The 26436-nt window shown below is 37.3% G+C and overlaps 1 protein-coding gene and 1 long non-coding RNA gene across 2 annotated transcripts in view; one reads left to right on the top strand and one right to left on the bottom strand.

Moving 5' to 3' along the window:
• Window positions 1-9677: 9677 nt before the first annotated feature.
• LOC110384623 (dymeclin) overlaps window positions 9678-26436 on the bottom strand; it is a 59329-nt gene continuing 42570 nt past the window's right edge. The window contains 16 exon segments of the mRNA XM_064042086.1: window positions 9678-11127; window positions 11538-11620; window positions 11623-11662; window positions 12434-12604; window positions 13016-13074; window positions 13457-13555; window positions 14270-14472; window positions 14989-15101; window positions 15639-15761; window positions 19498-19574; window positions 19961-20112; window positions 20114-20171; window positions 20662-20804; window positions 21520-21639; window positions 22099-22249; window positions 22974-23119. Coding sequence (XP_063898156.1) covers window positions 10978-11127; window positions 11538-11620; window positions 11623-11662; window positions 12434-12604; window positions 13016-13074; window positions 13457-13555; window positions 14270-14472; window positions 14989-15101; window positions 15639-15761; window positions 19498-19574; window positions 19961-20112; window positions 20114-20171; window positions 20662-20804; window positions 21520-21639; window positions 22099-22249; window positions 22974-23119 — 1888 coding nt within the window. The 3' untranslated portion in view covers window positions 9678-10977.
• LOC135118926 (uncharacterized) lies at window positions 25039-26271 on the top strand. The gene is made up of 2 exons (XR_010277868.1): window positions 25039-25295; window positions 26023-26271. It is a non-coding gene; the product is annotated as an uncharacterized LOC135118926 (long non-coding RNA).

The following is a 26436-nucleotide window of genomic DNA, read 5'->3' as shown; positions in this document are numbered from 1 at the left end:
AAACTAACACTTAATTACCTTTTGAATGAATGCAAGCTGAAAATGTACAGACGGCCGAAGTTTGGGGAGGCCGACATTTGGCATATTTACCCTACACCCAATTCCTTTACACATACATGACATAACCAGACTATACCTAGTTCTAAAATCAATAAAACTAAAAACTTAAACCGTTTTTGGAGTCGGTTAAAAAGGACACCTGATTCATAAATATGTTTAAAACATAGCGAAAACCACGCGAGTAGAAGTTACTATACCTACAAAGATAGGTGTTCATGTATGAGCAAACTGTTTTACTCATTACCTACGGCGTCATTCATTCCCTTCCCCTGATTATTATCGACTTCCTTCGTTAACTCCTACCACGGAGTAAGGATAGATGAGCAGAGATGCCAATGAGAAAGGTAGGTCAGGCATCTTCTTCTGGGTCAAATTCGTATGACCAAAACGAGCAATTACGTTAAACTCACGAGGCGTTCTCGTTCTTTGAGACTTGTCAATGATTTTGGTATTACAAAAATAGTCGGCTCCAAAGAAGGCGTTTAAGGGCGAAAACGGTAACGTTCCTCGTCCCACTCACCCGCATTTTGGCGCGCTACATTCTTAAGTGATTTTCCGTTATGGCATCTCCGCTAGTCATGTTGCTCTCCATGGACTCCTACTGACAGCCATCAGGGCACATTCAAGGCTGTACGCATGACGCGAAACAATACTCTTTGTACTACAAAGGTTCATCCGTTGATGGCTCCACATTCCGCATTTTTAACTTTCAAACACACTCAATTTTGAAGTATGTTCGAGAGGGACTGATTAAAGTTTTGCTTGTTTTTCTGGATTAGATTTTGGCTTAGTTACTTTGACACTTTTTGATGTCCCAACCACCAGCACGCAGGCAATTTTTCATTCCCTTTTTAATGACAATATTTCGCAGTAAAACAGATACCATAGATAGTTGAATTTAAAGGCTAATCTGCCTAGGCTTTCCTTAACTATTATGGGGTTGGCTTCCAGTTTAACCGTATGCAGCTGAGTACTGGTGTTTTACAAGGAGCGCTTGTCCTGTCTGATCTCCTCAACCCAGTTAGCCGGGAATTTAAAAGTCTATTTGCATTTAATATACTAGATACCAATGTGCACTCACCTTTGTCGTGTGGCGCTTAACCGACAATGAGTAATGAATACTATATTGTATCATCAATCAATAAAGGCATATTTATATGAATGGCAAATAGAATTAAGTCGTAGCCTGCAGCATCTCTCGTGTCAGGGTATCATAAGCATTTGGATAATGGTCCTTATACTTATTTACATAACGTCTTATTTTTGTGAATGGCATCGCAGTTCAGCCTAAGAGCCTGTTGACTTGTTGACCTGTTGAGCCGGCTGACTGACAACCTTGTCCGGTTGAGCCCTGTGGATGCCTAGAATTTAAGGTCTCCAGCCAGGGACAAAAAGCTAACAAACTAAGCGATTGCGCTAAGAGCAGCCCTGTGGGGTACGAGCCTCGGCTTAGGGCGTCGCTGACTAACAGCTAAGGGGCACGCTGGATCATAATTTTAGGGGCTTATTTACCTCGTCAGGATTTTTCTATAAAGTAGGCAATTTGTTTTGACAGGATAATAATTTTTTCGCGACAAAAGTACAGACAGCAGAAAATCCCGAAATAGTGTTCAGGGACTTTTAATTCTCAGGTTCTCATGTATTTACTTTGTAATTTCACTATGTAAATGAACTTTTCTTAGGTACTTAAAATACCTATAAAATACTTGATTTACGTTGTTGTAAACTCCGCCTTACGTTCGTTAATTGAGTCAGTAAGTAAACAGATAGGCGGAATGCAAAGATATAATTGCATTCTTGCATTATCGTTGATAGATTAGTTAGCTTTTGACCTACTTCGATGATCCAATACGATATTCCGAAGTGGCTTGTCGCTGATCCCGGAATTACAAGTTGAGAGATGTTTTTCGAATAATAACTTCTTTTACTTCAGTTTGAATAATGTTAGGAGAAATCTAAAATCTGAAGCAAGGATGTCATCCTTTTAGGTATTTAAAATAGAAAATTATTTTCTATTTCTTCTAGGAAGGTTAAGGTTTTTTATATTAGTTATTTGCACTCTCTTAGTATTATTGGGACACCAATGACTGAGTAAAAGTTAAGGAAAACATCTAAATAGTAGAACCTGGACATTAAAGTCTAAAATTAACAATCCGCTTTGAGCAAGCTTGGTCATTAATGCCTATTCCTTCTCCCTATGGAAAGAGGCCTATGCCCTGCAGTAGGACAATAAAAGGCTTATGCCTTGTACTGAGGACTTGAAGAGCTCTCTAGAGTCAGCATCTTGAAATATTCATTCACCTATTCAGAAAATAAACAAGGGCAGCACAGAACAACCCCGCATGATTAAAGTGAGTTACACTATTAAAAGTAGAAACTAATTTCTATTGAACACACTCTATTCTATTACTATCTAATACATTATTTATTCAATTCCCACACCTCCAAACCTTTGGGACTTAGCTTTTACCCATTGTTTAATTACGTGGTCATGCAATTATTAATTAACTTAATTATCAAGTATTTGGGTCACATTCCTATTGATTGCACTGAGTGCAGCGTATGGAACCGCCAATGATTATAACATAATTCATGCTATGTTATGTATGACTGTACTTCATAATCAGCTAGCGACCCTTTGCCCAACTATGTTGGGGTCGGCTTCCAGTCTAACAGGATGTAGCTGAGTACGAGTTTTACAAGGAGAAACTGCCTATCCAACCTCCGTCCGAGTGGGAGTATGAGGAGAAATAATGTAGTATTGAGATTAAACGGCTGCTGTTACATAGGACAATAAAATTAGCTTTCTGTAGAAGCTCAGGAGAATCTAAAGAACCATTAATAAATTTGTACAAACACAGGAAATCTAAGATTTTTCAATATGCGTTTAAAGATTTCTTTCTATAATAACTTAATTTAGAACTGTAGGAATTTAAAACATGACACCTTTTGTGAGAATAACACAGGTCTTTTTGTACCCGCTCTATTCTATCAGAGTGTATCTGGTAAAAAGACTCCAAACTGTACTACAATATTCTAGAATGCTCCGAATGATGCTGTTATATAAAATAAAGGAAAAGATAATCAGTTTGCAACACATTTTATATGTCTGTAGGTACTGTTCATAATATACAAACAAATATGCAAGTTTTATTTTTTAAATTATACACCATCTTCAACGATTTTTTATAACTTGAAGCACGGACTAGTAAAAAGAGATGAAGAATTTGTTTTTTACTATTTTAATAGAAATAAAAATAAACTGAACATAAATATCCGAATACAGTTTTCTTATCTAGTTATAATTTTTGTGGACACATAAACAGTACTTGGGCAAAATGAATTAGGTCAAAGGGATATTCCATTATTTTGTTCTTCTTTGCCAACCAAATGATTTTTCTTTCTTTTTTCTACTTCATAACTTCCACATTCAAAATAAATCATAGTTTCTGTAAAACAAAATCTTTATTACCTATGTGCTTTTGTTTTATTTTTAATATATCTGTCTACTAGGATAATGTAGGAAAATATACGTAGATATATTTTAGAATATTTTAAATAAAAAATATAAACCAATTTCATAAAAATAAGAATTTACTTACTCAATTCTAGGCTTTTTAACACGATAAATATATTGTACCCAAGAGCTACGCAATATCTACCAAATTGAACTACATAAAAATTAAAAATAATAACAGGTAAACACTCAAGAATTCAAAATATAAATAAAACAATTGACGCAACGCAGTTAATTAGAATAATTTCATTAAATATCAGATCTAATGCGACTTTTATCAATATAGAGACGAGAAAAGAAAACAAAATGCATATTATTTGAATAAAATACGAAAAAAAATAATATAGTAACGAAATAAATAAAATAATATGAATATTATTTGTATAAAATATGGAAAAAAAACGATAAACATCGGAATTATTTCACTTACCTGAAATTGACGATTTTTGCACTAATTTAAATTTTAGGCACGCAGTAATATTACACAAACCACTAGATTGTTTCACAGAGTTTTATATACTGTACAGAATAAAACCTTCACGAATAAATGTTTATTTATTGAACAAAATGCATTGTTTACGCACTTCTATCACATTCACAACACCACATTCTTGTCGATTAGGAGTGGGTGATACAAAACGTATATAGATATTGAATCTATATATTGGTGCAATATCTAAAATCCGATATCGGCTTAATCTGAATCTATATATCGGGCGAAACACTATATTGCTCCAAAACGTATCCGAGGGCGAGTATGAGCTTGTCGTACGTATCGTATTAAACCGATTTACCGAATAAAGACCGAGTATACACGATGTGACACGATCTCTAGTCTCTACACCGACGAAATAACTTAGCAGCCGGCCGAGAGGGGGCGCGTGATTAATAAAACCAACGTAGAACGTAGCTTAATAATCCGTAGGTACTATTCTGAACCTTATGTCAAATGCAATAAGTCTGTTTGAAGAATTGTTTTAGTATTTTGGCAAGATTGTTAAAGGAATTTCAACTTTCTTTTAAAGTAATAATGATGCATATTACATTACATAATTTGCAAGGATTTATTAACTTCGCGCATGACGCTTGTTGTCCTCTGGCCTTGAACTAGAAAGCAAAGAAATTTTAAAATTCTATTTTTTAGTTTCGTGCTAGCAATTATTGAGTGAGCGCATTATTGTTGTTCCTCATTATTACTTACTTACGATTTGATTTTCTGTTAATTTGTGTTAGTTTAGTATTTAAAATAGTTTAATTTCTTAACTTGAGTATTAATGTGTGTAGGTATTAAGGTGTAAATAAAATTTAAGTGTAAAAATTAGAGTAGGTTAGGTACTTATATTGAAACATTTTGTGACTCGTGTTAAAACTATTTTTAAAAATGTCTCGTATAAATTCGAGTATTTTATGGGACTATTTTGACAAAACAAATTTAGTGGACAAAAAGCCAAATGTCGTGTTTGTGGTGACAGTTATAGTTATAAAAGGTACGACAGGCAATCTAAAGGCACATTTAAAAAAGCATTTAGATGCATATACGAGAGTTGCTACCGGGCAGCAAGATATTACGACTTTCCAAACTGCCTCAGCAAGTCAGATTATTGCCGCAGATTCATCTGCAACACCGTCAACATCGGCTACAATAACTACGTTAGCAAACCCAATCGCCTCAACTTCAACAGCAGCGAATCCAACAGTTTCACCCCCACGTCACGTAAGACAACAAGGTATAGAAAGATATGGCGCCACTAAAAAAATATCAGGTGACTTGAAAAGAAAGATCGACAATGATGTACTAGACTTATTCATAGATAGTTATCACCCCTTTACATTAGTAGAGGAACGAGCTTTTAAAAAAGTTATGCGCTGGATCCCTGGCTATCAACTCCCGACTAGAAAAACTATTTCTAACGTCATGATTCCTGCCTTGTACAATAAAACGAAGAAACTTTAAAACGACATTGGGTAGCATTGAACATTTGTGTCTTACAGCTGACTTATGGACGTCAAGAGCCAATGAATCGTATTTGGCTGTTACCGGTCATTTTATCACGGAGGAGTTCGAGCTAAAGACCATCTTGCTGGACTGTTCTAATTTCGAAGATTCTCATACGAGTGAAAACATTCAGAGTGTGTTAAATGATGTAATGAGTAAATATGAATTAACATTAAACAAAATTAATTTTATAGTAACTGATAATGCGGCCAATATTCAAAGAGCGGTTACTAACATCGGTTGGAAGCATTATGGATGCTATGGACACACGCTTAATTTGATTTTACAGAATGCCATTACAAGAGAGCAGACTCTACAGTCCGTATTAGATAAAGTAAAAAATTGTGCGCTTTTTAAAAAACAGTACCGCCTTAGAGAAATTATTAAAAGCACAAACTAATGATCAGCCAAACTGCGTACCAAAACGTTTGATTCAAGAAGTTCCGACGCGCTGGAACTCCAGCTTTCACATGATACGGCGCTTCGTGGAACTGGAACATTGCATTAGGTCTACAGTTGCAGTCATCAGAAAAGACCTTCCCATTATTACCAACGAAGAGTGGTTGCTACTTGCCGAAGTCACAAAAATATTGAAACCGTTCGAGGACGCGACAGAATCGATGAGCGGCGAAAAGTATATGACTGGTAGTTCAGTCATAGTCATGACACGGTGTCTAATATCATCATGTGATAAACTCCTGGACGAAGAATTCTGTGATGTATCTAAAGAGCTAATTTACACTTTAAGGACAGGACTAATAACCAGATTCTCCAATCTTGAAAGAAGTGGAACATTTTCGGTATGTACATTTTTAGATCCTCGATACAAACTGGCTGTCTTTTCTGACGAAAATGAAATTATAAATACTAAGAAACGAGTCCAGGACTTAGTAAGTGGTATTATAGCGCAGGAGAGAGCGCGAGAAGAGGCACCCGTCTCGGCATCTGAGGACCACAATGCTGATAAGTTTTCACCATGGACAATTTTAAACGAAATAGTGGGAAAAGCAAAATGTCGGGACACCGGTGTCAAAAGCCATTAAAGAAATAGATGGCTATTTGAATGACGACCTGTTGCCAGTTTTCACAGGAACTACGTGGAACTGCCCTCTCGAATGGTGGCGCAAACATAAGTTTACATATCCATACTTGGCGAAACTATTAAAAAGATATGGAAACATCATGGCGACGTCAGTTCCATGCGAGAGGATCTTTAGCAAAACGGGACTAATTATAAATGATCGTCGCACTCGGCTGACAACATCAAAAGTAAACCAGCTCGTATCTTTGAACGTAAATCTAGATGAAAACAGATTTAAATAAATGCTGAACAAACAACGTAAATAGTTGAAAATGTAAAAAGACAATGTAAATAGTGTAAATATAAAAAGTTTGTATATATCATCAAATGAACTGTTAAATACGCCTGCATTATTTTATCGTTCGGCACCTACATTTAGGTATAATTTATTATAAAACTTTTCATAACAGACAATAATGCAGCCAGTCCTAAGCCTGGTAAAAGTATGAAGGACAGTTCATTGATGATGACGATTGTATGTTTTCTCTAACTACGTAATAGGCTTTTTCATCACGTGAAATTAGTGATGTTTAAACTTCAGCTAAGTATCTAGACAAAACCGTTGTTTGTAATTTAGCTCCTTAGAGATACATCGTATTACGATATTTACAATATCGCATGCCTAGGTGGTTCTCACTCACAATACGCTTTATGGAATGATACAACATCATGAGACGGATTACGCGTATCTGTTAATATATAGTTTCAGAAAATATATAGTTTCGAAATCCGATATCAAATATCAATATATAGTTTCGATTTGATATTGTGAAAAGCTATATTACCCACTCCTATTGTCGATTGATTTGATTTCAAATCGGAAGGAAGTAAAGATTTGTCTATACCTACTTTTATTTTATTTTTTGTTTTCATTTTGCACGTAAATATAATAATTGTTAGGAAAATATCTCGGCACTGTAAAATATTCAAGGTTTGTCATTTGAAGGACAATACAAGGAAAGTATTATTGAAAAATTATTTCGCATGCGTAGTTAGCAAGTGGTATTGTCTATGCCGTTCGGAAGCATGGCGGCAAAATTCAAATATTTTGTTTTAGAATCTTGAACATTAGACGTATCATTTATGTATTCCAGTGTTAAATTAATTTGTTTATATAATTGTTGTAAAAAGCGTGTACTTTTAGATCTTTGGAGAAGAAAACAAATTGTTAGAGTCTGCTGATCTATGTGGGACAGCGATTGCGAAGCGAAAATTATTAATGCAGTAAGTTGATCATATTTCTTTATTCTTCACATCAGACAGATTCAGATTCATGACTATTGTTATATTAGGTAAACGCTTATACGTTGGAGGAATCAAAAGATTTTATTACTCTCTTTAATAGTTTAGGAACTACTGGACCGATGTGAAAAAATATTTCAGTGTTAGACAGCTCATTTATCCAGAGAGGAACGCTAAGGTTTTATCTAGATCCGCTAAGTAATACTCTGAGTGCCACCCGCTTACACACCTAAAATTTGTCTCCAACCAATAGTTTAATATACTGGTTAATATATATTATGTTGATTAGCACAAAGGAAAACATAAAATACGCAAAAACATGATTTTTCAAATAAAGTAGATAAATAGAATAAAAATATGCGAGAATTAGAACACCATATAAGAGTCAGTCATTACAAACTGGTCAACTGGTCAAAACATTCAATACTCCTAATTTTATCTCTGCTGTTGTTGTAAAATTATGAAAACAAAGACCTGTGGCCAAACCACTGAATGGATTAGGTTGCTTTTTACAATTCGCCATAAAATATCATAAACTATATGTGATAGGATTTATTGTGATTAGGTATGACACACCCGATATGTGTATGGGTCTATCTATTAAATAAAACACTTTAATAATTAAATATCATTTATTTATTGATTGTTCTTTAACCTATATTGCGTTTATACAATCTACGGTATAACATATTTAACGGATTGTACCGTAAAGATCACTGCACTCGTCATATAAGTTTGCCGCCCTGAAGTAGGCTACAAAACGTCAATAGAGAACAAAATGACTAGCAGAGATGTCATAACGCAAAATCTCCTAGAAAGTAGTGCCCCAAAATGCGGGTGTTCGGGGATGAGGAACGTTACTAGCTCTGCCCTTGCACGCTCTATGGAACCCGCCTATTATTTTCAAAACAAAGTCACCGATCAAGACCAGTCTTTGACAAATTGATTTTGATTTGACAAGGAACCCGAATGTCTCGTTAATTCTAGTAACTGATCACGCATACCGTACGTTGCTTGACCTACAAGAAGGCGCCTGACATACCTTTCTTATGGCATCTCCGCTATCTTTCTTTTACAAGACACTACGAAACGTCAAAAGTATGAAGAAAACACTATTGCACATGCGAAGGTAAAATGGCTGACTTCAGAGCGGCAAAGATATTTGACGAGAGCAGTACTTGCTTCAATATAACAGTATCGTTTATGTACAAATCTAAAAGACAAATTAACATAATGAAAATAAATATCCACAAAAGAATGTGTCTCCAATTTACTGCTGATTTCAATAATCGATCTCTACATTCAATCTCTTATCGACAAACAACGATGGATCAGTTATTGCGATTGCAGTTAATGATGTAATTAAAATAGCTGAGCTTTCAAGTTTATTTTACGAACTACAGCTTTTAAAAATTTTGTGAGCTTCGAATGAATAATAATATTGAAATTGGAAGAATTACTTTCGATAGCATAAAATCGTTCCTTCTTTAAAGGCACTATATTGATGAGAATGTACTTAAAATAAATGAAGTTTGTGATAAGTATTTATTAAATAAGTTAAATAGTTTAAAATCAAAAATATAGTAAAGAAGATTTTTCTGTTCATTACATTTTATAATTTTTCTGTATATTTATTTGTATCGTTTTCTTTAATATTTTGTTATTATGGGTTTCTTACCTGAAATAAATTAATTTTTATTTAATTTTTTATATATTTAGCTAACTTCCTATTATGGTAATTGTGTTGCAAACATAAAAATACATAAGTCATAGAACATAGGTATAAGTTACGGGTGTGTGGGATACAAACCTAAATAGGTTACAAAGGATAAGCATACAAATACATTCGTTTGAATTTTCACAATCTTGTATTAAGGAAGACAGGTTATTTCAAATTAATGAGTTTTACTCTAAAACAAAAAATCTAATAAATGAACTTTGTAGGTACATACATTAAAAAACATGTAAATGAAAAAGATTTGTATACAATATGAAGATGATTAAAACAACACAAATGCTATGATTTTATAAATACTACGCGATTAACATTGGAATTCAGACATATTGTAATTAAAAACTAAAATAATTGAATTGATTTTGAACTCAACAATAATGTCGGCTGTTGTAGAAAGAGATCAGCCAGCTGCGCAGGATATATTATAGTGCACGAGCATTTGCGTAGACACAGGTGCACTCACTATTCCTTCACTCTCATGGCACGATGGGACGGCAATCCGACACCACCGGAGAGAGATCAATTAATATATTTATAATATTCTTTAGCCAAGTTTTTCATGTACCAAGGAATGCAATAATTTGCAGTATCTGCAAAAGTTAATTATATTTTTGTAGCTTTATATTAAATAATTTTATAGAGGTTGCCATAAAGCAAATGTGTGAGTTTTCAAAATGTATTTTTTAAGTAAATTTCTGAGTTCTTATTTATAAAATAAATTATAAATAGTCACTCTAATAGTAATTCACAGTGTAGAAATTTACTAGTATAATATTTATAGCTCATCGATTTGTTTTAATTAAATACATATGTATAGATAATAAACTTATTACAAAGCAATAGTTAATTTCTATAGAGTTCTAAAACATTTCAAAATATCTAGCAGCTAGCATATTGTCACATTACAAGTTCAGAAAATTCTATACCATAATTTTACTATTACATATAACAAAATAAAATAAAATTTTGAATAAATATTACAATAGCGGAAAGGAAGTAAAATAGTATAACCACTAAATTAGTTAGATATTCATGACAGCGCCGCCATTTTGATTTTGTGTTGCCATGCACCAAAAGCGGGCGTTAAATAACATCTATCGGGTATCGTCGACATAGTTCATCATAGGCAAAAATACAGAAAAAAATTGTGACTAAAAATTATTTAGCATAATTTACTTTTTGCGTTTATTTAGTAAGTTACTCAACTAACCAAAAATGTTACCCAAGTAACTGTTACAGTAACAATTTATTAACCAATTTACAATACAATACATATATTTCATCGTTCATCCCCATCGGCACATAAGCGTCTTGACCACGACATCATATATTACACAGTTCGTCGATCAGCAGGCGAGGAGGTCTCCCAGAGCCCTCGCCCCCTCACTGGCCCAGTAGACCCCGCCACAGGAGCTCACGAGACTCCAAACGTAGGGAGTGAAGAATTCCTCTGGTCTTTCTTCTTCGACGTAACGGAATTTTAGGTCGGGGAATTTCTGGAAGGTAAGTGGAAGATTTTAGTATTTTATAACCTTTTCTATACTATCTTGCAATATAACCTAACCGTATACAGCTGAGATAGGCTGCTTGTCTAACTTCAACCAGTCCTGGGAAACATAGTAGTCAATTCTGTATAAGTATTGTTGTACATGTGGTACATTATGTAATATAGGACCACATAGGGCACAGATTAAAGGAGTTGGAGAGCCATATAGTAGCTTATTAATATATTCAGGCTTCACATAACCACTGCCAAAGATGTTCAAACGACAGCTGGCACCCACCAGTTTAACGTGCCTTCCGAAACATGGAAGAAGTCACTAAGGCTGTTAACACTCATTATTAATTCAAAAGTGCTGATTATCAGCATCATTAAATAATTTTACATTGATAAAATATCGCATACCTTTAGTCTATCGCTAGACCACTGCTCAGCTCCTTTCTTAATGCACTGCAATACCTCGGTGACGCCCAAATCACCGCCCGCTCTTCCTGCACGCGTTGCAAACGCGTTGAAAAATAACCTATGACCTGAAAACAATAATATAAAAATATAAATATGTTAGTATTATTGTATATCAAAGTATTCATAAACTTAAAAATAATTAGGCAACAGCACGTTAGTTGTACGTAGCAGTTATTGCCGTTACATTACATAGTGTATTTGGTAATACGACAGTATTTTTGGTAACATAACATATTATGTAGTGTTTGCCGGTAACATAGGAAAGACAGTGTTACTATATTGATATCGGGATATCTCTTGTGCAGCAATGCCAGCACGCAATGTAAGAAGAGCTCATGGTAACATCAACATAACATAGTATAAACCTAGTTGCTAGAAAATTTACATAATATAATGTTGCCGTAATATCACGTAGTATTGTTAGTAAAATAAATAAAAGCTTTCAAACACACAATATTACCATATCAATATTCTGCGCAACTGGATGATGCGTGTGCTGTGTGAATAGATGTCGCTTGTGTAGTAAAGCGTAGACCACATTGCAGTTATTCGTCAGCTGGTGAGCGACGCAAGAGTTTATTATCTCTAGTAGCATCGCATCATTACCGTAAAATAACGTAGTGTTACCATAACATAACATAATATTACCGAAATACAACAATGTAGCCAGTAATTTAATTTAGTGTTGTTGGTAACACAGTGCTGTTAGTAACATAACAATAATATAGTATTGATGGTAACATTACAGTGTCGATGGTAACATAGCCTAGTGTTGATGGTAACATAACAGGGTTGACGGTAACATAACAGTGTTTTAGTAACAAAAGACATATTACCATATCAATATTCTGCGCAACTGGATGATGCGTGTGCTGAGTAAATAGATGTCGCTTGTGTAACAACGCGTACACTACATTGCAGTTATTTGTCAGTTGATGAGCGACGCAAGAGTTTATTATCTCTAGTAGCATCCTTAGGACTTCGTCGAGTACTGATATGTGGTCCATCTGTAAACAAAAATAAATAAATGAGGAGCTTTGTTAATAAAACTGGCTTAAAATTACACCAGAAATAATAACGGATATTTTATAAGTTTCACTCTATGTTTATTTAACAATAAGGCGAAAGAAAAAGAGCTCGTAGCTAAGAAACAGTCGGGTTGACTGATCATAAGGTGACCAACTAGGCATGTTAAATTATTGGGGTCGTTACGGGTAGCTTACTAGTTACTGGTAGTAATAGTAGCTTGGACAGGTGTTCTTGGCAGTCGTTACGGGTAGTCAGGAGCCAGAAAGGCTGACAACCAATCTTACCAAGGCATGTCGTTATCCGGTTAACTTTGTTGATGAGGTCAGATAGGCACATTGGACATTGACCCCAACATAGATTGATTAATGATAAACTATTATGTAACTTACCATTTCTTCTGTCTTCTCTTCTGTGTGATGAGGTAAGTCCACGTTATTTAAATCACCACCTGAAAAATAAATAAAACATATTTAATGATCTACTAGCTGTTATAGTTTTGATGACACTTGCTTAAAAACACTAAGTTCATCTAAAAATATATCATAATTGGTTCATCTGTTTAAGAGGGAATGCGCCACAGTTAAATACACATAACACCCTCTTTTGCGTAGGTACAATAATAATATTGAATTATTGGTGATATTGAGTTTTATGGTGTCGGATTGTCGTCCCATCGGGTTATGAGAGTGAAGGAATAGTGAGTGCACCTGTGTCTGCGCAAATGCTCGTGCACTATAATATGTCCTGCGCCGCTGGCTGATCTCCTTATATGAGAACAGCTGCCGTGGCCGATAATCCGCTGGAGAATATCATCATAAATATTGTTTTACCTTCAACCTCGTTCCAAAGCCTCGCTCTTCTTTTAGTTAAAGTCTCAAACAGCGATATTAACCTTTGGGCCACGTACGGATGTAGATTCCTGAATTCACCTGAAAACGAGAATAATACACATATATGTAATATATAGTATATAAAAATTATTTTTTATATTTATTTATCATAATCTACCATACTCCTGCCTTTATAATCATCCTTCATCTTCCTCGTTTATCTTAACTTTATATAAATAAACCACTTCGCGCACCTGGATAAAAGTATCTTAAAATCTTGACCGTGGTGCTAGCTATATCCGTACCAAATTTACTCAAATCGGACCAGTCGTTTCTCTTTAAAAGCGTCAAAATAAAATTACTCCTCTAGAGTAACTGTCTATGAAGTGTGTACTCTAAAACGGCTGAACAGTTAAAGATGCAGCATACACAGCTCACAGCTCATGTTAGCGATGGCGGCTAGGCAGTTGGTGTGCAGATATTTGTCTCTGACTCGCACCATGTTGTATTGTAACGCTCGTAATATTACTAGCACCATCAGACCGCCTAGAGATATCTCTAGCTCTTACTAGCCGAGAGAAATCGAGAAATCACTACTAAACTATTCTGCGCACCCGGATAAAAGTGTCTTAAAATCATGCCCTGGGTTTTAGCTATATGCACACCAAATTTTACTAAAATCGGTCAAGCGGTTTCTCTTTAAAAGCGTCAGAATAAAATTACTCTCTAAACTCTAGACTCAAGAGTGACTTTCTATGACGTTATTCAAGGTTGAATGGCTGAACAGTTAAAGATGCAGTATATACAACTCACAGCTCATGTTAGCGATGGCGGCTAGGCAGTTGGTGTGCAGATATTTGTCTCTGACTCGCACCATGTTGTATTGTAACGCTCGTAGTATTACTAGCACCATCAGACCGCCTAGAGATATCTCTGAAATTGCTCTCTCTGTGTACCAGGTTAGATTTTTAACATCTGTGGACAAAACTTCAGTAATTAGTATAATCAAAATCAGCCTTTTATAGTCCCACAAAGTTGGCGCAGTCATCTTCTCAAATAGAGAAGTATTGAGCGTTAATCTCCACGCCTCGTCAATTATGTTTCATGTTTATTTGTTCAATTGTTGACATAATTTATACAGACGTTCCATCACATTTATTTTACAGTATTGCCAACTGTTGATGAACCCAAAACAAATAAATAAAAACATGTGAATTGAGCGAGTTTTTTACTCGTTTTCTTAGGGGACCTGAGAACAGGGAACTGGATTGAGGAGGTCAGAGAGGCGGTAGCTCCATGTGGCACATTGGTACTCAGCTGCATCCGTTTAAACTGGAAGTCGAACCCAACACAGGCTAGGAAGATGATGACATTTTGGGTCTGTATTTCGGTGTTTCTTTTATTGTAGTCAGATAGGAAATACCGACTTCATCTCGCCTTAAACGAGTATTTCACGCTAAAAAGTGTTATGTCCTACTTATTTTCAAAATAAATATAATTTATAATAAAATTCTACTTACAATAGTATGAACATTTTGATAAGCGCATCGTCTTCAGTCAATATAAGCAGCACTATTAGCGACATGTATATATGATGAGCGTTATTATCCGGCGCGTTGTATAGTACTTGTAGGATCGGCACTATCTGTAACATAGGAAATGGTATTTGTTTAATATGGAATATTGTGAAGTTAGATTTTTATTAGGATAAAAAGCGATTTTATTAGGATAAACAGCAAGTTTAGTGGAACACATTTTTAGTGGAAAAGACAATCTTTTAATTATTATAACAATATTTATAACTTGCTATTCCCTGTGGCTCCAAACTCCTTTCAGGCTCTAAATCCTAGAGCAGATTTTACACATACATACGTACAAACAGATAGATTCTATATATTATAGACAGAATACATTATCTGTGATATAAATTGGTTCAACAGTTTTGTCGTGGAAGCGCAGTAGCGACAGACACTCAGATAGGAGATATTTTCGCATCCTTAATTTAATTGTATATGTGAAGGATAACGTAATTGAAATGAAACGATTTATAAGAATACTTATGTTCGAAATGAAAAGATATTTCATCAGTTTTAATTTAAACAAACCGAATTAGAGTTTCAAAATAACAAAATACGCATTGTCATAAAATCTAGTCCAGTAATAATGACCTAATAATACTTACCAACTGATCAATCTGCGCCACATTGCTTATATGTCGTTTGTACGTGTTGCACGAATGTAGCATTAAATATAGGAGTAGCGTTGAGTGCTCGCAACCCGCTGTAGCGCATAGAGCCTTGTGTAGCTGTAACAAATAGTAAATTATTAATTACTTATATAACTCGAATTCGAACTCATTTGTGCTACTGTGTACCTAAAAAGTCGTTTTTTATTTGCTTGCTGTACTGTTTATATACCACCTAATACAGACGATAACGAATATTCATTGTTGTTTAACATATTGGAACAATTATGTTTAAAATATAAAAATAGTTTAATTATACTGGGAGATTTCAATCTGTACTCATGCAATAATAACATTTGTAATTATTATGAATATTTCAAAGCCTTTTGTGAATTCATTCAGTGTAACGCGGTACCTAATTGTCACGATAGACAGCTGGACTTGGTATTGGGTGTGAGCGGGTACGTGTCGGTGAGTGCAGCGGACGAGGGCCTGGAGCCCGTGGATGCGTATCATCCCCCGCTGGCCGTCAGTGTGGACATCGGTGCGCGCGCTCCGTCCGCGCGGCCGCGGCGCTCGTCGTCGCCGCCGACGCCCCCCCGCGCGCCTCCCGCGCACTGCTCTCCTACGCCTCGCGATGTTACATCACCTACACAAGCTTCGTTACCGACGCACGCTTTTTCGGCGCCTAATAGTAAAGTGCCTAGATGGAATTTTAGTAAAGCTAACTTTAGTTTATTGTATGATTTATTAGGTAAAATAGACTGGAGTGAGTTGTACTGTTCACAGGACGGGGACTTAGTTCTGGACTTATTTTACGAAAAGCTAAATGACGTTTTTGATAAATGTGTACCCCTGAAAAAAAATTGTCGAATAAAAAGTAGATATAAATACCCAGTATGGTATACAGCTGATCTGATTAATGAAATAAAAATTAAATATAATTTACATAAAAAATACAAAACTAGTAAATTACCTCAGGACTACGCGGAGTTTGCAAAGTATCGGGCGAGAGTCAAAACTGAGACTGCACGTGCGCATGACACGTACCGCGATCGCGTACAACAGCATTTAGCGAAAGAACCGAGAGCATTCTGGGAGTGTATTAGATCAAAAAAGGTGAATTCAAATAATCGGAAATTAATTAAAGATGGACGGGTACTAGCAGATCATGAGTGCGCTAATGAATTAGCTCGTTACTTCCAGTCCGTGTATAACCCGGAACCTCCCGCGCTGAGTGCGGCGGCGGCGAGCGCGGGCCGTGCGGCCGGCGCGGCGGGGGCGGCGCGGGCCCATCTCGCGCCGCTGAGCCGCGCCGACGTGCGGGCAGCGCTCGCGCGCTTGCCGGCTAAGCGATCCGCTGGACCAGATGGTATTCCGGCCTTTATTTTTAAAGACTGCCGTGCAATATTGATAGGTCCGTTATTGCATTTATACAATGTTTTTATTCGATCTGCAACGTTCCCCGATCGTTGGAAACTCACTCGGGTAGTACCGGTGCCGAAGGGCAGTGGTGGGCCTGAACCCTGTGACTATAGGCCTGTGGCAGTGTTGTGCACTCCAGCTAAGGTGTTCGAGTCAGCGATTCACAGCAGCCTGTACCCACAGGTAAGTGCATTGCTATCGGACGCGCAGCACGGCTTTCGTCCTGGGAGGGGAACGACGGGGAACTTGTTAGATCTTATGACACACGTTGTGCCAGCGGTGGATGCTGGACTACAGGTGGACGTGGCCTACTTTGATTTTCGGAAAGCTTTCGACACTGTAGATAATGATATCCTGCTTTCGAAGTTGGCCGCCATAGGCTGCACTACGCACACTCTGACATTCTTTGCAAGTTACTTGAGAGACCGCTGTCAGTACGTTGATTGCAATGGAAGCCTTTCCGAGCCCTACTTTACGAGGTCAGGAGTAAGTCAGGGCAGCAATCTAGGACCCCTACTATTCATATTAACCGTCAATGACTTGCCGAATGTGGTTTATAACTCCACACCATTATTGTTTGCTGATGACCTAAAATTAATTTTAAAAATAGAGCAGAAAGAGGATCATCACATATTACAGCAAGATATAACCAAAATTGAAAAATGGAGTTTAGAAAATAGATTATATTTCAATGTGGCCAAATGCTCCGTATTATCATTCAGCCGAGCACGAAACCCGAGTCATCACCAATATTGCATGGACGGAAGGCCGCTGCAGCGGGTCTCTGATGTCAAGGATTTAGGTGTGCGCTTCACTGCTGATGTGAATTTCAGGACTCATATCAAAAGTGTCTGTAAAAAAGCTTACCGAAATTTAGGGATGATATTACGGTTAGGTAACCAATTTAATAACATAAACGCCCTTAAAGCACTGTATGAAGCCATTGTAAAGAGCCATCTAGAGTGTAATGCCGTCGTTTGGTCACCACATGAACTCAAATATAAACTGATGCTCGAGCGCATACAGAACAAATTTATCAGATTTCTGTATTCAAAAATGTATGGTGTTTATCCAGGTTATCCACTGTTGTACCCGACTCTTTTTGTATTAGGAATGGTGGGGTATTATAAAATTGAGGTGAGGAGGGATGTAGCTGTCACCACTTATTTATTTAAAGTACTTCGTGGCAAAATACATAATCCGAGGATTTTAGAAATTATTCAGTTATGTGTCCCGGACGCATACACGGCGCGGCGGCGGCGGCCGGCGCTGCTGGCGGTGCCGCGCGCGCGCACCAACCTCCTACAGCGCGCGCCCCTGACGCGTGCACTGCGCACGCTCAATGCGATGTCGGAATCGGGACAAATTGATATATTTAATTGTACTCTGAATGAATTCACAAGAGTAGTGTACTGTACCTGCTCTAATATAATTAATGTTTAATTTTTAAGTGTGTAGAGTAGTTTAGATTAAGTATCTGTAAAATTGTCAATACACTATTGCATTAGGTTCTCCTGTAATGATAGTTGTATTTTGTGATAAATAAATAAATAAATAAATAAATAAGATCTACTTACCATCTTCTTCTGGCCCTGTTCCCAATTTTATTTGTGGTCGGCACAATATGTTTTTCGCTTTCAAATAAAACTACTTTTACGGATTTTAGCATCCATGCATGGTCACGGATCGGCTGTGAAGGATCCGAAACGTCGGGATTAAATAATATTAATATAACCGCGATAAAATCCGTAAAAGTAAGTCCGCCAATGTACCAATTTTGTTCATAAAGTATAAATGAATAAATAAAAGTAGTTTTATTTAAATGTCTAATATTCGCGTAAGTAAGTGTCAGAAATCAATATGTTTTGCTTCTATTCCTATCTGTCATCTTTTATACCAACATCAACGCCCTCATGTTATCTCTCAGACAATCAATACATATTTTCTCAGGACTTGCTCTCCTATTTGATTTCCTCAAACCAGTTAACCGAACAACCCTATACCCATTGTGAAGACTAGTTGTCAGACTTTCTGGCTTCTGACTACCCGTAACGACTGCCAAAGATGTTCAATGACAGCCAAAACCTACAGTTACACGTGCCATCCGAAACACAGTCATTGGTGTCCAAGATATCCTTATAAAGTACATACAAACTCAGAAAAGTTGTTTTGCCCTGCAGTGGGACATTAAAAGGCTGATGATGAAAAGTGTTCGTTAGGTCATATACTACGGGATTGTTCACGCGAGTTACCGCGGTCCTGGTACATAAAGGCCTACGACGGAACACGACGGTTTTATTCAGTAAGAGTCTGATCCCTCACCGCTGCTAACCCACAGCGGAGAGGTCATTTGAAGAGTTTTGACGTCGTTAAAAAAGGTCATATGCTTATACGTATAGGTTACGAGATTAGAAAGACCTGATATACTCACGGCAGCCATGTCGATTCTAGGAGGAGTCAGCTGTGGTCCACCGTTTGATTCCCGCTGCGGCGTCGGGGCCGATGTTTCTGAAAATCAGTAAAAACATGAATACGTTATCTATTTATTGGCAAATTACCAGTTACATGTGTTTTTGAGTTATGTCAGACTAAGAAGTGTTTTTACTCTCATTTTTTTGTCATAAGTCTGACTGAGCAAGCTTTACCATACAAAATTTGCTCCTAAGATCCTTCCTCATATTAAAAAGTAAAATAACTCTGTCTGTAAACTTGCTATGCAGATTACCTACCGATTTTAATGAAACTTGGTACACAGAGCAGATAGTTTAGAACCTGAGAACATAGGCTGCTTTTTATCCGGATGAGAAAAGTAGTCTCTCCGAAAGCGGGTGAAACAACAAGCATTCTAAATAACATAACTTGCAAGAATTTCTCTAACCGGGAATCAAACCCACCTGCAGTATCCTCACAGCACAGCAGAGCATTTCTATACAAGTTATCATCGTTCATACAATGGTTAGCCAACGTCAGCAGAAGGAGGCACGACTGGTTAGCTACAGGGTGCTCCTTTTGACTCGCTCTTGTAACTCCTGCCTGTCTAGAGGGGATGCGTGTAGATTGTTTGTCGGGAGGCTGTGTTGAAGGTTATCATGTTCCAGAGGCCGGCTGAAAACAAATATATAAAAATTACTAAAAGGCCCTTTTAACCAACTTCAAAAAGAAGACGGTTTTACTTTTTAAGTTTTAGGGTACCGTTCGCAAAGGGTAAACGGGACACTATTACTAAGACTTCGCTGTGTCTGTTTATCCGTCAAGGATTTATTTAATGAACCGTGAAGAAAGACAGTTGATATTTAAAAAAAGGTAAGTATTTATTAACTCGAATAAAACGCACATTTAAAAGGATTCCCATACAACAAAAGAGATCATGGGAGTTAAAAGATTTTAAGCTACACTACCGAAGGATTTTAAAAGAATCCTAGCTTTACATCAGTACAACATATAAGCTACTTCTTATCCAGATAGTGGATTGAATGTTTATAACTCTTTCACGCTAAAACTGCCACGCTTTTAAGTGCAATTTAGTTTACACATTACAATAACACAGATAAAATTTTACCCAGGTGCGGGAAATAAGTACTGTAAATAAACTTACAAGCCAAATTAATAAGCAGACTGCCACCCGCAGCATGAGCTCCAAACATGCTCGGAGGAGCAGGTAACATGCTTGATAGATTGTTCAGTAAAGTCTTCACTAGTAGCGGGGCGTGCATCCCGTAACGGCCTTGGAATAACGTTCTGAAATATAAACATTAAAAATAATAAATATTAATAAAAGTATTATTGTCAGCTAACTTTGCTTCTTCAAAGTAAGGCATTTGTTAGATACATGGTCAATAAAAATTGGGCTTGAGTGATTATCTGCATAGCCTTTTCCCAACTATGTTGGGGTCGGCTTCCAGTCTAACCGGATGCAGCTGAGTGAACCAGTGCTTTACAAGAAGCGACTGCCCTATCTGACCTCCTCAACCCAGTTACCCGGGCAACCCAATACCCCTTGGTAAGACTGGTGTCACACTTACTGACTACCCGTAACGACTGCCAAGGATGTTCAATGACAGCCGGGACCTACAGTGAAATAAAGGAGAACTCACCTGTATATGAGTGAGGTGTCCACAAGACGCGTTTGTCCGTGGACTCCAGCGAACATATACACCGACATCAGAACTAGCATTGTGTTGATGCACTCCAAGTGAAGTAGTATGTGTTATCATCATCCTCCGAGCCTTTCCCAACTATGTTGGGGTCGGCTTCCAGTCTAACCGGATGCAGCTGAGTACCAGCGCTTTACAAGGAGCGACTGCCCTATCTGACCCCTCAACCCAGTTACCCGGGCAACCCAATAGCCTTTGATTAGACTGGTGTCAGACTTACTGGCTTCTATCTACCCGTAACGACTGCCAAGGATGTTCAATGACAGCCGGGACCTACAGCAAAATAAGTGGGAACTTACCTGTAAATCAGCGAGGTGTCCACAAGACGCGTTTGTCCGTGGACTCCAGCGAACATATACACCGACATGAGAACTAGCATGGTGTTGATGCATTCCAAGTGTAGGTAGTATGTGTTGTCACTGAGAAACAAACAAATATTTACCTATATGAATTAAATCATTAATACTCTAACAATAAAGTCAAATAGCCTTTCACATGAGACTTTTGTTTTGTTTAAAAGGCTCTTGGTAACTACACTATCACAGGGTGATTTAGACTATATTGTGTTAGAAGCTGTCGCGGGATGTGGGTGAAACCATGAATGTGAAAAGTCCCATTATTTTCTTTCTATTCTTTGAAAACGGCGAATCCTTCGTTCTCAAAAATAACACTAATATCATAAAGAGGAAAAATATTGTTGAAACATTGTTTGTAATGGATACTCTCAAAAACTACTAGACCGATTTTAAAAGTTCTATAAGCATTAGAAAACAACATCTGCGAGTAACATAGGCTATATTTTATCCTCGTACGGACCCACGGTACCGCGGGTGAAACTGTAGAAAAACGACTAGTAATTTAAATAAATGGCTACTCACGTGACAGGAACATCAATGATAAGCCCAATGAGTGCATCAATGAGCATTTCCACCCGGCTCTCAGAGCCAGTCAATTTAGGGGACGTGGGAGGCTCCGGGGCTTCAGGACTTGTGGGGTCGCCAGCGGTGATGGGGAGGTCTCTTGTGATGGCTGTGGAATAACAATAGTATTATAAAATAATTATAATTATATATTTAATTAATTTCCGGAAGACGCTGGATGCAGGTCTCCTCCAACAGGTATCTATGGAGATCTAAGTGGGAGGCCTATGTTCAGCAGTGGACGTCCTATGGCTGAGATGATGATGATGATTTAATTCAAGTAATTAATTTGTAACGGAGGAAGTTTGTGACTATGTGTCATCCTTGTTATTTTGACAGGAGCAAACGGTTGAACTGCTTTTATTATGAAACTAGATATGGAGGAAGTTACTAACAAATATTTCTTAACATTTACTGGTATAGCCACTGAGCCAGCTGTGCAGTTGGACGAAATAGAATAAAAAGTTTTAAGTCAGTAAATACTACAGGATAGGAGAAAAAGTCACGAATGAAAAACTGTTTTGTAATAAAGTTCAAGTTCTTCCACCAAATGTTACCATGTTGAGCTTTAAAACGTAATAGACTTTGGTATGTGACTTAATTTAACGGTTTAAAGCTATTCATTCTAACACCTAAACCTTCACTGAAAAACACCATTGAAATAAAACGACTTTTACGGATTTTATCGCGGTAAGTGTCCGTAAAAGTAGTTTTATTTCAATGTCTAATATTCGCGTAAGTATCAGAAATCAATATGAACAACGCCATTCTTATAAACGGATGAAGTAGCCTAGAGCAAAGAGCTCTTACCGTATTATCATTTCCTTCTCTACTCTCAACGGGTCCATTGCCGACCCTCCGTTCAGCTTGCACGTCCAAATGCCTGCACAGTTCATACTCAGGCACCATTTCGACCAGGTACTTGCTGACAGCTCGAATCACGAACAGAGCGTTGAAGGTCTGCCATGCTAGCATCACACTGTGAACAATAGAAATTCGTGATTAAGTTTTATTAAGTTGTTTTAGCTTTAAGTCTTCCAAATAAATAAATAAATTTGAGGTTTGACGTAATGATCAGTCCATACTCTATTTGAGTGATGACTTTTTATTTACAAGTCATTTAAAATCGATGTAAGTAAATACATTATGTGGTAGTAACCAAATGAGTTGAATCATTACTTTATGCAGAAGTTTTTGTTTAATATGTATATGTGCCAATTCATATGGAGTAGAGCTTTTTCCCCATCTATTTGGGGACGGCTTTCAGTCTGACGGAGTGTAGCGAAGTACCAGTGTGCCATATGCAGCCACTGCTTATCTGACTTCCTCAACCCTTTGCCTGGGCAACATATTTCCCTTGGCAGAAGAGGTTGTCAAATCTTCTGGCTTCTGACTACCCGTAACGACTGCCAAAGATGTTCAAATGACAGGCGGGATCCAGCCATTTAACGTGCCTATCGAAAAGGAACTCGTTATGACAAGATAGGTAGGTATGCAATAATAGCTAAATCGATTTACTTTATTGCCAATAGTAATATAACTGTAGCATTTTCCTGCATCAAAGTAAAACCCCAGCACTTACATATATGAAGATATAAATGAATTAGCTTCCTCTACCGGTTTTACCCTTTCTGATAGAACTACTTCTGACATACGGATAAAAATTTGCCTATATATATTATTACAGATCATCATCTTCCTGCCCTGTTTCCAAGTCATTTGGGGTCAACGCAACATGTCTTTTGTTCCACTCCTCTCTGTCAGACGTCATACTTACATCCACTCCCTTCTGCTTCATGTCCTCTTTCAGGCAATCAATCCATCAATTATATTATGTTACCTAAACTTGACAGTAATATAGCTTATTACTGTCAAGTTTCATCAAAATTCTATTCGGAAGTTTTGCAGGAAAGAGGAAACAAACATTGGGAAATTGCCTATAATAACAGCATGATTCACTTTTCTGGGGTTTTAACAGTCCTTTACCAATTAGGTTGTGTCCACAGCAGGCAAAAGTATTAACAGCCGACTGAGTGGCGGACTAAAATTTAAGTTAGCTGCGAACTCAATTTTCTTGTTAATTTTGGTTATTTTGCTGTGAGTCGGTCGGCACTCGTAAATTGTGCAAAGTGAGCCCAAACTGTCGACACGCCATCAACAACAGACAAGTCTGCCTGGCTGGTTTCAAATAAAACTGACTATCAGCCACCGAATGTGAGATAACGTTGCGCAGTTTAGGATAAAGGACCAACCTCTCAAGTATGAAGGCGCGGGTTCGATCCCAGGTCAGGCAAGTACCAATGCAACTTTTCTAAGTTTGTATGTACTTTCTAAGCATTTCTTAGACACCAATGACTGTGTTTCGGATGGCACGTTAAACTGTAGGTCCCGGCTGTCATTGAACATCCTAGGCAGTCGTTACGGGTAGTCAGAAGCCAGTAAGTCTGACACCAGTCTAACCAAGGGGTATCGGGTTGCCTGGGTAACTGGGTTGAGGAGGTCAGATAGGCAGTCGCTTCTTGTAAAGCACTGGTACTCAGCTGAATCCGGTTAGACTGGAAGCCGACCCCAACATGATTGGGAAAAGGCTCGGAGGATGATGATCCCGAGTCAGGCCGAAATCACTTTGTGGGTTTTCCAAAACTTTCACAAAGCAGCCCGTAGTCTGGAAGTTGGTGATTGATTCACCCTTGCATCGGAGAGCACGTAAATGTCGGTCGTGCGCCTGTTCTCTTCCGGTCGTGTCGGATTGCCGTCCCATCGGGTTATGAGAGTGATGGAATAGTGAGAGCACCTGTGTCCAAGCAAATGCTCGTGCACTATAATATGAACAGCCGCCGTGGCCGAAATCGGCCGTGGACGCCGCATAGACGCTGACAGTCAGTTTGGTTTAAACGCAGCCTAAGCCCTATATGTTGTTGACAATTTGAGTTATATGTTACACTATAAACAACTTTAATTATTTAATAATTATTAATAGTTAGGTATATATATGATATTGTTCACTTATATTTCAATCAGCATCCTTAGAGGTCGTGTCTTAGTAAATAAACTATTAATTAATATATCTCTATTAACATGAAGATATTTTTATAATAACGTTTTGTTACTCGCGCTTACGCTTGTTCCCGCCCGGAGGCAATACTATCCTAGTGGTAAGTTTGTAACTTTAAAATTAAAAAAACCGTTAAGATCTCGAAAACATTTATGGTATTACTACAAAAACTTAAACAACTGTTGAACACTTGTCTAAAAATATTACGGACAGACCTTATTTCAACGTCATAATTTGACATATTTTTAGACCAGTGGTTAACAGACGTTTAAAAGTTTTGTGGTACGACGGTAAATGTTTTATTTAATTGTGATAATTACAGGAGATAATACCCCACATATACTTTAAAAATATTTATTATAGTTTGGGATGTAATATATGTATACTATATCCCAAAATTACGTGTTTTGTATTGTACGTACTGTTAGTACCTACAATACATATTATAATTACGTGTTTTGTATTGTAGGTACTGTTAGTACGTACAATACAAAACACGTAATTTTAGGTGCCGTACCAAAAGGGTAAAACGGGACCCTATTGTTTTCGCTCCTCTGTCCGTCCGTCTGTCACCAGGCTGTATCTCATGAACCGTGATAGTTAGAGAGCTGAAACTTTCACAGATGATGTATTATTGTTGCCGCAATAACAACAAATACTGAAAACTAGAAAAAATATATATTTTGGGGTTCATACAACAAATGTGATTTTTTCTCCGTTTTATAAATAATGGTACGGAACCCTTCGTGCGCGAGTCCGACTTGCACTTGGCCGGTTTTTGAAACATCTATCTGATCGCATTAGGATGGAACTTAACAATTATTTAGATTTTTCAGGTATAACTGGTTTCGGGAACGCAGTGCTACCAGGATATCACATGATTTCGATATACAACGTAAATAAACCAAGACCTAGACCGAAAGGAAGATTTATGTACTGAAAAAATATCAAAATAAAATTAGTTATTTTGAACTTTAAGCGGGAAAAGGAGGAGGTAAACAATTGGGATTGTTGTATTTTGATGTTATACCTGTAGTTTATGTAATGACAAATAAATAAATGCCTTCTATGTATTACTGATTTGTATTATTAATACCATAATCGCCTGATCTCTTTCCGGTGGTGTCGGATTGCCGTCCCATCAGGCTATGAGAGTGAAGGAATAGTGAGTGCACCTGTGTTTGCGCAAATACTTGTGCACTATAATATGTCCTGCGCAGCTGGCTGATCTCCTTACATGA

The sequence above is a fragment of the Helicoverpa armigera genome, chromosome 27, assembly GCF_030705265.1.
Source record: "Helicoverpa armigera isolate CAAS_96S chromosome 27, ASM3070526v1, whole genome shotgun sequence".
NCBI lineage: Eukaryota > Metazoa > Arthropoda > Insecta > Lepidoptera > Noctuidae > Helicoverpa > Helicoverpa armigera.
The sequence above is the reverse complement of the archived record's forward strand: the minus strand, read 5'-3'. Positions and strand labels throughout refer to the sequence as shown.